Here is a 12,667-nt window from a genome sequence, read left to right as displayed (position 1 = left end):
AGCGATTCAAACTAAAAGATGGCAGGAAGAATAAATATTTACCAGTACAAAAGGCGACAAAAGGATACCACACATCAATCCCTCTTAACATCTCACTGGCATCTGTACCCATTCCTAGATGTAGCCTGCAGAAGGAAGGGAAGGAGGTGGGGATTAGTGGTGTTTATAGTATTACAAAGCATCAATTGCGTGTGCCATTGTATAACTGCACTCCTGTAATTTCTATTTATTTCCTCTATGTCCCTTTTTACATGCCTCAAGGTCTGTTTATGTACATATGTATGTATATGTATGTGTTGCTGGAAACCTGGAAAAGAATGGTATATACAGGGTTGATATGTAGCTATTTTGTGAAGTAGACTCATTGTATCCTTTCAAACTTTCTTATATGCTTTTTCTGGTGTTTATGTATGTATGCGTAAGTGTGTGTGTGTGTATTGCTAGAAAGATGAGATAGAATGGTATATACAAGGTTGATATGTAGTGTCGTGGTGTGTGTGTGTGTGTGTGTGTGTGTGTGTGTGTGTGTGTGTGTATGCCTCATAATACTTACCGGTGAGATAGCGGTCGGACAGCTGCCCCTGCTTGCTGCGCACCATGTCAAAGTTCGGCTCGTTGGCCACTGTCATGGCCACGCGGATCCTGCCCTTGTGGTTTGGATCAATCTCAATAACCTGTTGGAAGCAGAATTGAGTCATGGGGTGATGAGGGTAATCTGTATGATGCCAAGGTTGTGTAAATGAGTTGTTCTTTGGTGAAAAATACAGAAAAACAAAAAGTAAAGAACAGTAAAAGTGATATATTTGAGCAGAATTACAGATAAACTGCCCTGTAAAAGAAAATGACAAATAAAGACAAAAGAATAAAAGATAGAAATGGATGGAACAAGAGTGTTAATGAAGAATATCCTATGCAAAAAAAAAAAAAAAAAATAAATAAATAAATAAATAAAAAAACAAAGAGAGCAAGAACAGAAAAAGAGGATAATAAAAAAATACTGTGATATCAATTAGCACTAACATTATACCAACTTCTCTCTGCTACTAGGTTCAGCAGATTTCAAACTAAAAGATGGCAGGAAGAATAAATATTTACCAGTACAAAGACGACAAAAAGGATACCACACATCAATCCCTCTTAACATCTCACTTTAACATCTGTACCCATTCCTAGATCCTCCCTTCAGCTTCCCCCTGTCCCCTACCCAAGCCCCTACCATATATACCCTTCCCAGTCCCCCGAACTTCCCTTAGTCTCCTTTCTATACAATTTCTTAGCCCCCCTCAGCTTCCCCCTTCCTCTTCTTATGCCCTATATTATCTGTACTCATTCCTAGCCCTCCTCAGCTTCCTCAGTCCCTCCAGTTTCCTCCACCACCCACAGAACTCACACCTCCATCCCTCACCTCGCCCAGTGATCCATAGTGGGGTTGTCCAAGCATGAAGACCTTGGTGCGGGCGGAAGTACTCCTGGGGGTGAGGCATCTTGTAGCCGGGGTTGTGCACGCCAATGTCCTTCACCAGCGCCTGCAGGCAGTATGGTTGCACCACCTGACCAGGTCTTCCAGGGTCATTCTGCCTGATGGCCCTCACGCACCTGGGAAGGGGAGTGGTGGTGGGTGGCAAGATGAGGCATGGGTTTTGTGTGTATTTTCTAGCACTTTCAGATTTTGGGCAACTTTTTTCTCTCTCTCTCTCTCCAAATCTCCTAAAGCTTTCTCCCTTTCTCTAAGTCTCCCTAAACCTTCCTCTCCATCTCTGCAAGTCTCCTCCTAACCTCCCCCTCCCTCCTTCCTCCCTCTACACTCACTTCCGTCCCGTCATGGGTGTGGCGTAAATAAGGATGTGGATGTCACCGACGTCGACGCCCCAGCGGTCGTGGTAGTGCGTCGATATGAAGTTGCGGGAGCCCGAGAACTCCTCCTTCAGGGTGTGCTCCACGGCGTGTTTCTGCACCTCCCCGTTGCCCCCAAGGCTGTAGCGCACCTTGCTGTCACTCACTGCCTCCACCTACGATAGGAGACACACAAGAGGGTAAGGAGTTTGCAAGAGGTGGACTGGTGGGTTAGTTTTCACATGGTGTTGAAAAGACTGCAGGAGGACAGTTGACATATGCAAAATACCTCTTGAAAACCAACAGTCCCATTTCAGCCCTATACCCTTCCTTCCCTACATAGCACCTCTCTTATTCACCCCTCCCAGCACCATTTCTCTCTCCCCAGCCTCCTTCAGTCCCCTTGATATCTTACGTCCCCCCAGCATCTTTCATTCCCATTTCTGTACCCTTCCCTAGTCCCTCTCAGCCTCCTTCAGTCCCCTTGATACCTTACCTCCCCCCAGCATCTTTCATTCCCCTTTCTGTACCCTTCCCTAGTCCCTCTCAGCCTCCTTCAGTCCCCTTGATACCTTACCTCCCCCCAGCATCTTTCATTCCCATTTCTGTACCCTTCCTAGTCCCTCTCAGCCTCCTTCAGTCCCCTTGATACCTTACCTCCCCCCAGCATCTTTCATTCCCATTTCTGTACCCTTCCTAGTCCCTCTCAGCTTCCCTTAGTTCTCTTTCTGTGTCCCTTACCACCCGTACCCTTCCCTGGTCACCCTCACCTTCTTACAGCCCCTTTTCTGGCCCCTTAGCACCTACACCCTTCCCTCAACTTCCCCCACTATCTGTGTCCAACTGCACCCTTCTCTAGTCTCTGTCTCTGTTCCCCAGTCCCCTTCCTGTCCCCCTAACATCTGTACCTTTCCCAAGTCCCCCTTCTGAGTCTCTACCACCGTCACCCTTCCACGGCTTCCCCAGTCCCCATTCTGTGTCCCCCTATCACCCTACCCTCCTCTTCTACCATATCCGTCCCCTCTCACCTTGGCCTCCTGCAGGTGTGGCCAGGAGACAAAAACCTCCTTGCCCAGCAGTTGGTTGGCCAGGTCCCGCAGGTCAGGCCTATCCTTCTCCGTCACGTCCAGGATGAAGTTCTCCCCGCGACTGTTTTGCTGGAACACCTTCACCGCCTCCTTGGCCACATGGAACTGAGGGTGAAGGTTTGAGGAGTTACAGTGTGTGTGTGTGAGGTGAGGGATAACACCACTAATACTGAAAATGATTATGATGATGGTGATGATGATGATGATTTTGTTTCACCGTACCTTCACTCACTCCTTGGCCATGTGGAACTGTAGTGAAGATGAGGGAATGAGGGTGAAGTTGATAATGCGTTAATAATATATGTGAGGTGGAGATGTTGAGAATAATAACGAAACATGAAAACCAAGAAATAAACTGAGTCAGAGCGAGAGACAGACAGAGAAAAAGTGAGACAGAAAAAGAGACAGAGCAGAAAATAGAAACACCGAAAGACAACAAAGAGATAGAGCGAGAAACAGAGACATGAAAATCGAAACATAAACTGAGTCAGAGCCAGACAGGGAAAAAGTGAGACAGAAAAAGACATAGCAAAAGAGAAAGAGAGAATGAAAAATAGAAACAGGAAAAAGAACAGAAAGGGAGAGAAAGAAACAGGAACAGAAACACCGACAGAGAAAGAAAAACAAAAATAACAGAAGCAACACAGACAAAGTGGGAGGGAAACAAATAAAGAGAAAGCAACAGAAGACGAAGAAAAAGACAAGAGAAGAGAGAAGGGGACAGAACAGTACGCCTCAATTTATGATCAACAAAAGAAACAAGAGCAGAAGGGAAGACAGACAGAGAAAAGAGCTTTCGTAGGAGTTTCGGGCATTTCCAGGGGTAATATATTGACCCTAGTGGTAGTTCGACCCTTCCTCTGTGGCATGAACCTACAAAAACACTCCTTAGAACCTGACTGATCTCATTTTTGGCCTTTGGAAATAGTTGATGTGAGAGTCGGTACTGTCAAAGAAAACCAACCAAAGTACAACAATCTGGCAACGTTGCTCTACACCTCACCTTGTGGTCGACGTGTTTCAGCGTGGGGAAGCCGGCAAAATATATGTCCTGCCTGACGTCCGGACACAGCCCCTTCTTGATCTTGTGCGGCGGCAGCTCCCACGTCTCCCGCCACACCTTCTCCACCTGCGCGTGGTTCATGTTCACCCCCGGGAAGTACTTGGGGGCCTGAGGAGTGGGGGAGAAAGGGGAAGGTGAGTGGTGTCGTTTACCTGTCTGTCTACTGCGGTGTTTAGAGAGGATATGAACGACTTTTTTTCTTCCTTTTCTATTTTACTTTTTGTCATTTGCAGAGGAATTTAACTTTTTTTTCTTCTTTTTTTCCTATTTTATGTTTTGTCATTTGCAGAAGGGTTTAACATTTTTGTATACTCTTTTCCTTCTCAACTTTCTTTCCCTCTTTTAGATTTTTTAGATTCTCCTTTCTTCACCTTTTTTCCTACTCTCATTTACTTTTGTCATTGGAAGAAGAAATGAACTGTAATTTTTCTCTTTCCTTTCTGTTTTGTTTTGCTATTTGGAGAAGTAATAAGCACTCGCCTATCCACTTCTATCTCTAAGAAAGGAAGTTCAACAAAATAAAATCAACATCCAGCCCCTAACACCCAACACCTTCCCTATACACAAATAAATCGAGTGTAGTGTCCATGTTGTAGGCTCACCGGGAAGTCTCCAAGGTTCTTCTCCGTGTAGGTGTAGATGTACATGGGGCCGTGGGAGTTGCGGTTCCTCTCCTCCTCCGTCAGGTACGTGTTGCAGGTCTCCATTGCCTCCAGCAGCTTGGTCTCGTCAATGAAGGGGATGAGCACCACAGCCTCCCAGTCCTGGCGAGGTAGTATTTTTTTATAGTAAAGGAAGCAACTCAAGGGTAAAAGTCCTGGCGAGATGGTATTTTTTTAAAGGAAGCAACTCAAGGGTAAAAGTCCTGCGAGATAGTATTTTTTTAGAGTAGAGGAAGCAACTCAAGGGTAAAAGTCCTGGTGAGATGGTATTTTTTATAGTAAAGGAAGCAACTCAAGGGTAAAAGTCCTGGCGAGATGGTATTTTTTATAGTAAAGGAAGCAACTCAAGGGTACAACTAAAACAAAAATGCCTGCAAGTACTCCTCCTATATAAAAGAAAGTAGAGAAGAATGGTAAATAATAAACAAAAATAAACAAAAAGTAAATATATAGACATAAAAAAATGGCTAGTACTGCTCCTGTTTAAAAGAAAGCAGAGGAGTGGCCAAAAGAGAGGTCAGTTTCAGATGGAGAGGCGTCTTGATACTCCACTCATTTCTTTGTATAGCATTATATTACTAACAACTACTACTTACGACTTCTACTGCTACTTACAACTACTACTACTACTACTAATGTCTTACACACACACACACACACACACAAACACCCACCTGCTGCTTCCCATTCAGATCCGTCAGGAAGGTACTCGGGTAGAACTCCTTCAGCGGCGAGTCTTCGTTGCACATGAGCCCCCAGTAGGCCTTGGACAGGAGCTTCTTGCTGAGGGGTGGGAGCACGGCGAGGAGCTGCTGGTACGGGAGGAAGGGGTGCCCCATCTCAAAGTCCATCTTCATATGGGCGAAATTCCTGACGTCGGAGATGAAGGGGGCATAGTGGAAGGGGTAGTACCAGGACCAGGAGCATATGCCGTTGTAGTAGTAGTTTAGGATCCACTGTATGGCCCTGACGTAGCTGGTGGCCTGGTGGTGGAGGACCTCAGTGTTGACGCGCTTGAGGTTCATCTTGGTCATGTAGTACTCGCGCTTGTGCAGCCGGAACTCCTCCTTGAACAGCCCCTCCTCCTCGGACGTCTCATCCTCATCCTCATCCTCGAGAAACTCCGGGTTGGGTTCGTAGCCTAGACGCTCATATGTCCGACGCAAATCCTCGACCTGATCATCTTCCTCATCCTCCTCAATACCCCCGATCAGGTTGCCGTTCTGCCCGCCTTCCCCACCCTCCTCGTCATCAAAGCTAAATGGCTCAAGCTCCCTGTTACCTCTATTCGGCTTAAACGCTTCCCCATCCTTTAGCCTCTTCGAGTTAAAATACTTCTGGTCCGCGTACGTCTCCTGGAAATTTTCGAAATCGAACTCCGACAACTTCGCCATGAACTTCTCAAAACGCCCCAGATGCAGCTCCCCGCCCTGGTTGAGGTAGCCATCGAGGGTCGGGAGCACGGCTTTATACGTCATGTAGAGCTTCGGTAACGCCTCCTTGTTGATGTGGAGGTGAGGAAGGTGCGGGATGAAGTCATTGCCCACCAGGAACCCCATGAGGACCCAGTCGTCTATTACGCTCTCGAGGTCGTACGGAAAGGGCAGGGCAGCGCGGAGGTCGTAGAATTCGTAGTTGATGTACTCGCGCATGAGGCTCAAGTGGAGGAGGTGAAAGGTTGTCTCTTCAGGTGTGGGGGTGCGCTGGTTGTCCTTCTTCCCGCCAAACCTGACCTGATTGTTTTAAAAAGGAAAGAAAGAGGGAAAGGTTGTTATGTCTTGCTGTAGTGAGATTTATGTTAATTTCAAAGAGTATTAAGTTAAATATAAAAAATGTAGGGATAAATAGTGAGAGCAATATGAAATAGCAAGTCTAAATTAATAAGTTAAACAGCAAAGAATAATATCTGGATAAAGAATGAAAGTAATAAAAAATAGCACATCTAAAATGACCAAGTTGCAAACCAAAATACACTCTCTGGACGAAGAACAAAAGTGATAGGAAGAGATGATAATAATAATAAATATGATACCCTAAAATAAAATATAAAATAATAAGAGAAAAGAAAAAGGACAATAAAAAAATGACAATAGGAGAGAAAATAAAAATAGAAATAACAGAAACAAAAAATAATGTAAAAATTAATGAAAAAACAATAAAAATCTAGTAAGCAGCAACGAACACAAAGACAATAGAAAAAAAATTATAGATAAAAGAAAAGAAATCTCACTCACCTCCTCCCTGAGCAGCGAAAAGTGTGGTTCGTGCGAGGTGAGGCCCAAGATGATGAGGTCCGCGTCCAGGCCGTAGAGGCAATGGCGGGTGTTGGGGTTGTAGTCGGGGCTGCTCTTGGTGAAGCGGATGTACTCCATGATCTTGTGCTCACCCTCACCCGGCGTCTGGGGGGCGGGTGAGAGGGGTGGGTGAAGAGGAGGAGGAGGAGGAGGAAGAGGGTTATCAATACACTTCTTTCCATTTACATTCAATATTTCTCTTTTTTTTTATAATCCTCTGTCATAAGTATAAGTATACACAAGGAACTGGCAGCAAAATGATTCAATCCTTTCCTAAAATAATTCAATCCCTTTGTAAAATTATTCAATCCCTTTGTAAAATGATGCAATCCCTCTGTAAAATGATGCAATTTCCTTCTAAAATTACTCAATCCCTTTCTAAAATTATTGAATTCCTCCCTAAAATGGTACAATCCCTTTCTACAATGATTCAATCCCTATCTAGAATCATTCAATCCCGTTCTAAAATGATTCAATCCATTTATAAACCCATAACAATTAATTAATATGAAAACAATACCCACAGACACTACCTCTTCCTTTTACAAATACTTCATTACAGAACACACTAATAGAAAACCACTGACTTCATCTCTATCAAACACTATTAACCCGGTAGCAGCGAGGATCATGTTTCTTAATGGTCCCTCTAAGCGAGAAAAATGAGAAAAAACCATCACTCACACAAACCATTTCATAATATATATCAAAGCATTTGTGATCAGTTTATGTGTCATCTATTTTGGGGGGTTTATATCATGGCACAAATTTGGCCTGTCGCTGGTACACGGTAAAGCCACAAATTTGGCCCATCACTGCTACCGGGTTAATTAAAGAGTACACAAATAGTCTCTAACCCTATTACCCAACAAGGATATTTTTCCTCACCTGGTGTCCTGAGTATATGATCTTACAGTCCTGCCACATCTTGTCCTGGGAGACCTTGCTGGTGACGAAGTACTGCAGCTGCCCGTCCAGCCTCTCCATGAAGTCAGTGCCTGGCGTGATGCAGTTGGAGTCAAATCGCTCCTCCGTGGGCAGCACCTCCCCCCTCTCCTGGGCCTTCTTCTCTGCGTCAATGGCTGCCCTGGCTGACCGGAACCTGAGGAAGGGGAGGAGGAGGAGGTAGTGAGTGGGTAGGGGTTGTATGGGAATGATGGGGTAGATAGGTGCAAAGGATAAAAGAATGTGGCAAAAAAGAAAAAGTACTCAAAATAGTAAAGGTACATGGCAAAGGGAAGGAAGAGGAGGTAATGAGTGGATGGGGGTTGTAAGGGAATGATGGGGTAGATAGGCATAAATGATAAAAGAAGGTGGCAAAAAAGGAGAAAATAGTACAGGAGCATGGCAAACTAAGGAAAAGATGACAAGAAATATGAGAAAAAGAAGTAGTGGTGGTGGTTGAGGGAATGATGTGGTAAAAAGGAGAAAATAATGAAGGAACGTAGCAAAAAAGGAGAAAATTATAGAAGGTGAATAAAGGAAAGACGGTGTACTATTTGAAGTTACCTTGAGAAATTAAGAGGAAAGACTAAAAATGATCAGTCTAGAAATGAGCAATTCTAGCATTTATTACTTGAAGGTAGTAAATGACATAAGACAAAAAAATACATAACATTTTCAGTGGGCTATTTTGTCTCCTTTATGTTTTTTTACCCTTGAACTACTTCCTTTGTAAAAATAATAATAATAATAAAACAAAACAAAAATAAAAGCCCACATTACCCCCACCACCACCACAACTACCACCATAACACACCAACCAGATTTATGGCTCTTCTTTTTTTTGCCCTTTATCTACTCCATTACTGTAAGAAAAAAGACAAGAATATAAAACATAAAAAAATAGAAAAGAAGAGGAAAAGATAGAAAAAATAAAACAAAAAATGAAAATAGAAAAATAGAAAGGAAATATAAAAAACAATGAAAAAAATATTATAAAAAATCTGGTAAGCCAAAAAAAATTAAATAAATAAATAACAACACCAGAACCCCATAACACACCTGCGGCTGCGTTGCTGGTTCATCTTGTTCGCGCGCCACACCATCGACGGCCATGAAGAACACCTTGCGGGGCTGGACCAGACGGAACAACACCTGCAGGGAGGGAGAGAAAGGGAGGGGCAGATGAGGGGAAGGAAACTGACCACACTTTGGCAGGCTTCAGGTCACGCCCTTGTATATATCAAATAAACTCTCATTCCAACCACCAGCGTCTCCTCCCCTCTCATAAATAACAAAGTCTCAATCCTGTAAGAACACACACAAATAAGGCCACAAACATCCACACACACTCTCACCTCAATGTAGTGGAAGATGTCCTTGAACATCTTCTCCTCAGATATCCTGAAGTGTGGGTCATTGTCGTTGGGGTGCGAACAGATGTGGATGATACCGTTCATGTCGAGATAGAGGTTGTCGAACTCTGGAATCTGCGGAGAGAGGGAGAATGTGTTGCAGTGAGGGAGGAAGGTAAGCTGCAGTGCATATCAGGAAAGCGACTGATGGTGAGGGACAAAATCCAAAAAAATGGTCATAGAGAAAAATCATGGTACAGCATTGTTATATTATCCTACAACTAGAAAATCTTGTGACGTTTTGCTAAATTCTCTTTCATTTATGAAAATCAGTAGATTGTTTTAATTAGTGCGCCAATATCTCGTTTCCTATTTAACCAACTGCTCTTCTATTGTCATATATGTATTCTTACCTATAAACCTCCTGGAAAACCACAAGAAAAGTGTTGAGATAAAAACTACTGTGAAAATAACCATGAAATGTGCGTGGGAATTATAAGTTTTTCTAATAGGTTTGAAAGTTAGTGAAAGATATTTATGACAACAGCAAAGTACTCCGTATGTTGGAAGCGAGATTTGGCCTCATTAAAATAACCAGCCTAAACCGAGTAATCTAAGTGTCCCCAGGCCACCCCCTCACCTGGTACTCCTTGACCACCTCGCTGAGGCAGGGGTACCGCTCGCTGATCCACCGGTAGAACTTTGGCACACCCATGCTGGCGGTGCTGAAGGGGGGTCACGGGGCAGGGGGGGCGGCAGTGCAGAAGACCCCGAGACACGAACTCGAGTGGTGGGCGGCGCGTGAGGTCACCGAGGCGCCGCGAGGTGCAGTGACGAGCAGGGGAGGGCGGCGAGCTGGCCCACCGTACCTAGGGTCTTGAATCCCCAAATTGCCCGGTCCACCTTACGTCATTTCCCAGCCACCACCAGCGTGACGGAGGTGCTGTGGACGCGAAGGATGATAACAAAACCTACAGTGTGGGAGGGATAATACGGTATGGGAGGGGTAATACGGTATGGGAGGGATAATACGGTATGGGATGGGTAATAACTAAACGTAAAGTGTGGGATGGATAATTTAGTATGGGAAGGATAATACAGTAACGGAGGGGTAATACAGTATGGGAGGGATAACAATAACGACAAATTCTACAGTATGCGAGGGATAATAACAACAACTACACGTACAGTATGGCAATGGTGTTCCGGGTAACTTCCTCCCTTATTTCACCGGCTTACACGCGCTTTTCTCCCTTCCCGCGATATTCTCCCTGTTCACTGACTCCTCCGCTCTAATATCACAGCTGCCGCGGACATTCAAGCTTAAAATCACGTAAATATTGCAAGTTTGTACGCTCTCCTTGCCATGACGAGAGGATTTGTTTACCTCCCAGCAGATCACTGTTGCCAAATCATCATATTCCTAGCATTCCATATATAATTTTTCCCCTTAAAAACTATCATCCCCCCATTAATGAAGCTATTCAACCCTAATTTTCATCTAAAACTTAATTATCAACATGTTATATATGAGTGAAGGGAGTAAAGCAAGGTTAGTGAAGCATTCCGCATATAATTTTCCCCTTAAAAACTATCACCCCTCTGTAAATGACGCTATGTAGCCCTAATTACAATCAATCAATCATCTAAAACTTAATTATCAACATGTTACATACGAGTATATACGAATGGAAGGAGTAAAGCAAGGTATAGTAAGCATTCCACATATAATTTTCCCTTTAAAAACCATTACCCCCCAATTAATGACGCTATTCAACCCTAATTATCATCTTAAACCTCATTATCAACATATGTTCTATACGAGTGGAAGGAGTGAATCAGGGGTGGCGTAATAATTAAGGTTAATCCATTCCAGTCCAGTCCAGTGGTAGGCGTGGGATTGCCTATGTAACGGCTCCCACTTATGACTTATTCTTGATTCTTGATTGTTGATTGGCGTTATTGTGTCATTTACTTTTGCTCAGTTTTCTTTTTTCTTCTGTTCCATATTGTTGTGTAGTGAAGCTGATTTGACTGCCTCGGATATGGCAACACTGTCTCAGCTGAGGATGAACTGAGCCCTTGGTTCTCTTCTGGGAAATTTCGAATCTTATCATGGCAACCGTTGATATCTTGCACTTTTGATACCATTCTTGTCTTCCTATTCGTCGGTTTTATTAATAGTAGAGGATTATCTGGCCGGAAAACACCCATATCAGTAGCCAGGGATTTGTTGGTACGTAGATTCACGAGGAGGATTTTTTTTAATGGTTTCTATGAAGGCGAAAAAAATATATCCCCTAATAAATCCGCCTTATCTTTGTTTTCTTGTGATACTCTTGTCAGTAATTTTAATTAAGCCTTGATAGTACTGCGCATAATATAGCCTAATAATGAATGTGATTTTATTATTAGCATTATATATATAACCAAAATGACGAAGAACGTTCCATAAAATTATGTGATGATGATAATAATAGTAAAAATAATAAATGAATAGAGGAAAAAGGTAAAATAAGGATAAGATCATAAAACAAGAAGAAAACAAGGAAAACAATATCAGGAAGTGCGCGACCGTACAGGAACGATACGCGTATGAGAGAGGGAGAGAGAGAGAGAGAGAGAGAGAGAGAGAGAGAAAGGACAGGTGTGAGACAGATAAAGGAGGAGAGACTGATCATATTACCTCACGTCAAGGTAACTCTCTCTCTCTCTCTCTCTCTGACGTCATAAAAAATAAAGACGATGCAACAAAGGAAAAAGATATATATAAGACGTCATTCTCTCTCTCTCTCTCTCTCTCTCTCTCTCTCTCTCTCTCTCTCTCTCTCTCTCTCTCTCATCCTCTCCGCTGGCAACACTGTTGGCGGACGTAAACAAACGCCGTGAACTTACAAAGTTCATATTTCGCCTTCCCCTGCGTCCCCTGCCTCAAGATACCCAGGGAACAGTGTGTTAAGAGTGTGCAGGCACCCGTGGTGGCCACCATGGGTAAACACCGCCCTCCTGTGCCCAGGAACACGCAGTCAGGAGTCGGCAAGGGCAAGCATCACCGCCGTTCCTCCACCTCGTCTGCCGCTTCCAGCGACCACCCCTCCCACTCCAGCCCCTCCAAAGGACTCCCTGCCGCCCCCCCTGCCCCAGGACGACCCAAGGCTGCACGTACCCACGAAGACATGGACGCCACAGGTGAGAAGGTTGCCTCTGTTAAGCCTGCAGCATGTTACGGTGCCCTTGCCTCTGGGTCCACCTTCACTAGCGATCCCTCACCTGCACTCCCTCCCACCGCTTGTGATGCCGACCCTGCTTCCTCCACCGTTTGTGGTTCTGCCCTAGCACCCACTTCCACTGCTTGTGATGCCGGCTGCATCCACCTCCACCTCCACCGCCAGAAGCTGCCTCTGCATCCACCCCTGCCGCTACAGCCTCA

The 12,667-nt window shown here is 44.3% G+C and overlaps 1 protein-coding gene across 1 annotated transcript; it reads right to left on the bottom strand.

Annotated features, from left to right (window-relative positions):
* Window positions 1–1,787: 1,787 nt before the first annotated feature.
* On the bottom strand, window positions 1,788–10,656 carry LOC127005031 (5'-3' exoribonuclease 1-like). Its single transcript, XM_050873476.1, is given in 12 exon segments — window positions 1,788–2,009; window positions 2,862–3,026; window positions 3,925–4,092; window positions 4,587–4,748; window positions 5,321–6,379; window positions 6,881–7,045; window positions 7,829–8,042; window positions 8,945–8,971; window positions 8,973–9,037; window positions 9,241–9,372; window positions 9,878–10,180; window positions 10,426–10,656. Coding segments are annotated over 11 exon segments (2,436 nt in total). The 5' UTR covers window positions 9,953–10,180; window positions 10,426–10,656; the 3' UTR covers window positions 1,788–1,805.
* Window positions 10,657–12,667: the final 2,011 nt, after the last annotated feature.

The sequence above is a fragment of the Eriocheir sinensis genome, chromosome 29 (genome assembly GCF_024679095.1).
Source record: "Eriocheir sinensis breed Jianghai 21 chromosome 29, ASM2467909v1, whole genome shotgun sequence".
NCBI lineage: Eukaryota > Metazoa > Arthropoda > Malacostraca > Decapoda > Varunidae > Eriocheir > Eriocheir sinensis.
The sequence above is the reverse complement of the archived record's forward strand: the minus strand, read 5'-3'. Positions and strand labels throughout refer to the sequence as shown.